The sequence below is a fragment of the Centruroides sculpturatus genome, unplaced genomic scaffold (genome assembly GCF_000671375.1).
Source record: "Centruroides sculpturatus isolate CEXI.00-Female unplaced genomic scaffold, Cexi_2.0 scaffold2976, whole genome shotgun sequence".
Classification (NCBI taxonomy): domain Eukaryota; kingdom Metazoa; phylum Arthropoda; class Arachnida; order Scorpiones; family Buthidae; genus Centruroides; species Centruroides sculpturatus.
In genome coordinates this window covers 12927-15086 of record NW_019387194.1, presented here as the reverse complement: position 1 = coordinate 15086, position 2160 = coordinate 12927, and the positions used below count along the sequence as shown (strand labels likewise).

General features: G+C 32.0%; 1 protein-coding gene across 1 annotated transcript; it reads left to right on the top strand.

Moving 5' to 3' along the window:
* The first annotated feature begins 426 nt into the window (after positions 1 to 426).
* On the top strand, positions 427 to 1524 carry LOC111616265. Its single transcript, XM_023357702.1, has 4 exons — positions 427 to 585; positions 661 to 798; positions 910 to 1004; positions 1149 to 1524. Exons 1-4 carry the CDS (start codon positions 442 to 444, stop codon positions 1402 to 1404), a joined length of 633 nt encoding a protein of 210 aa, XP_023213470.1. The 5' UTR covers positions 427 to 441; the 3' UTR covers positions 1405 to 1524.
* The last annotated feature ends 636 nt before the right edge of the window (positions 1525 to 2160 follow it).

Below are 2160 nucleotides of genomic sequence, written 5' to 3'. Positions count from 1 at the left end.
CTGTAAATAATATTTTCTCCATAAATAGATTCCCGGCATTACTTTGCCCAACGAAGTGTTTAATTTAGCGAAACAAATTATAAAAGACATCAGAGTGAAGTTTGTTTCGTATAAAAACGATAAGTTTTTCCGGTCCAGGAAATATAATAAGACAAGATGCCAAAATACTGAGCCGTGTCACGAATTGAAAACGTTTCCAGGTATTATACTGTAAGAGTTTTTATTTCTAAACATCTATTTTCGTTCTGTTTAATTAATATAAAAGGTTTCCTTTTCAGATAGACAAGTCCTTCAGGCAAGCATCAATAATATTTCCATTTCTAATCTGACCGATCCCGTTGTTTATGTCATTCCTACAAATAATAAGCAAAAATACTTATGCGTTTACTGGAACGATCACGGTATGTGAATTAAATCCTGTGGAATTCCACAGAGCATGGTATGATCGTGCTTATAAAATGCCCTTTCGGTACTTTGTATCCGGCAAACGAAGAAATAGAAGGATACGCTAAAAGAAGTTGTCTGCTTCTATCAGATGGTTCGGTTCAGTGGAGCGAAGTGAATGCGAATAACTGCCAAGCGGAGGTATTTTTCTTGTTTCGTTGTGTTTTCTGTAAAACTTTACGTTAATTAAATAACTAACCGTACGAAAATTAATAGGGATTTCGAGCAGCGGAAGAATTAGCTGGCGAGTTGCAAGCTCTAACTAGTAATCCAGATAAAGTTAGTCCCAAAGAATTCCAACAAGCAGCCAGTCAAATAGAAGCCATCGTACAATACGCGGTTCAAAACCAAAAGGTAAATTCTAAAGATAATTCGGAATTGAAATGCATAATTACATTCACGGGCTTAAAAATTGTTTTATAAGCGAATGGTGATTCATTTTGTTATTGTTTTGATAAATTGCAGCTCGCCTACGACATGGTTTCGGTACTAAGCAACATGTTAGATGTTAACGATAACGTGTACGAGGTTGGAGACGAAGATGGAATTGTCACTAAAAAGTAAATAAAATTTTATTTTATCGCTTTAAAATTTTAAACTACAATACATTTTGTTTAAGTTCTTTGTACAAATAAGCTTATTTGAACAGGTTCTAAAATAAACTTTGTTGTATAGAACAAATATTCTCTTCTCTTTTTATATAGATTAGTACAGGTTGTGGATACTTTTGCATCGAATGTTAAATTAAGTCCCGGAGAGAAGGTCGAATTTTTTACACCAAATATTGTGATAGTTGCATCGAATCCTAGCGAAGTATCGGGGGATGGTTTGGGTTTCTCACCGGATCCCGGACGTAGAAAAAGAAATGCCGACTTCCTTCTAAATTCTCAAGTAAGATATAATACAAAACGATTCTTTTTGAACGAAATTGCCGATTTATTTCGTATTTATTCGATTTAAATTAAATATATATTTTTTTAAATATAAACGAAAAGCACGCTCGTTTGTTTGTTTATATCGACTTTTCCAAAATTTGTTTTTGAATCTTCGGGGGTCATCTTATTTGCCAGCATTTCGCATACAGAATTTTAAACGTTTACTTAAATTATTTTTAATTCTTTTATATTATTTTATACGGAAATTAATTTTCTCCAATATCTCTTTACTTCATATTAAAAAAAAGTATGCGTGAAAATAACGATTAGTATTGATGAAATGCGAATAAATCTTTTTATTTATAATTTATATTCAACAAATTATTCTAATTATCTTTAAAATTATAGACTAATATTTAATTCCCTTAGAGAAAATCCATAAAACACTCGATCTATTTTTCAAATGTTTTGTTTTTCAATGGGATTTTTTATTAGTTTTTTTTTTAGTTCGATATTTACTCGAGGGAATCGAAGACCGAATTTATTAGCGATTAACGAGTTAACATATTTATGGATGAACGAATATTCGTTCATTTGAGAATCATACAATAAATAAGATTCTCATGCATATATCTATTGCCTTGTATCTACCAGTCGACCCCCCTATAACACTGTTGATAATTCCGTTTTATATGAATTCCATGTTGTACGAGTCACTTAGATTTTACAAATACATGAGCCGTTCACAGCCCAGCACACGTATTTGTAAAATATAACTGGCTCGTACAACATGGAATTCATATAAAACGGAATTATCAACAGTGTTATAGGGGGGTCGACT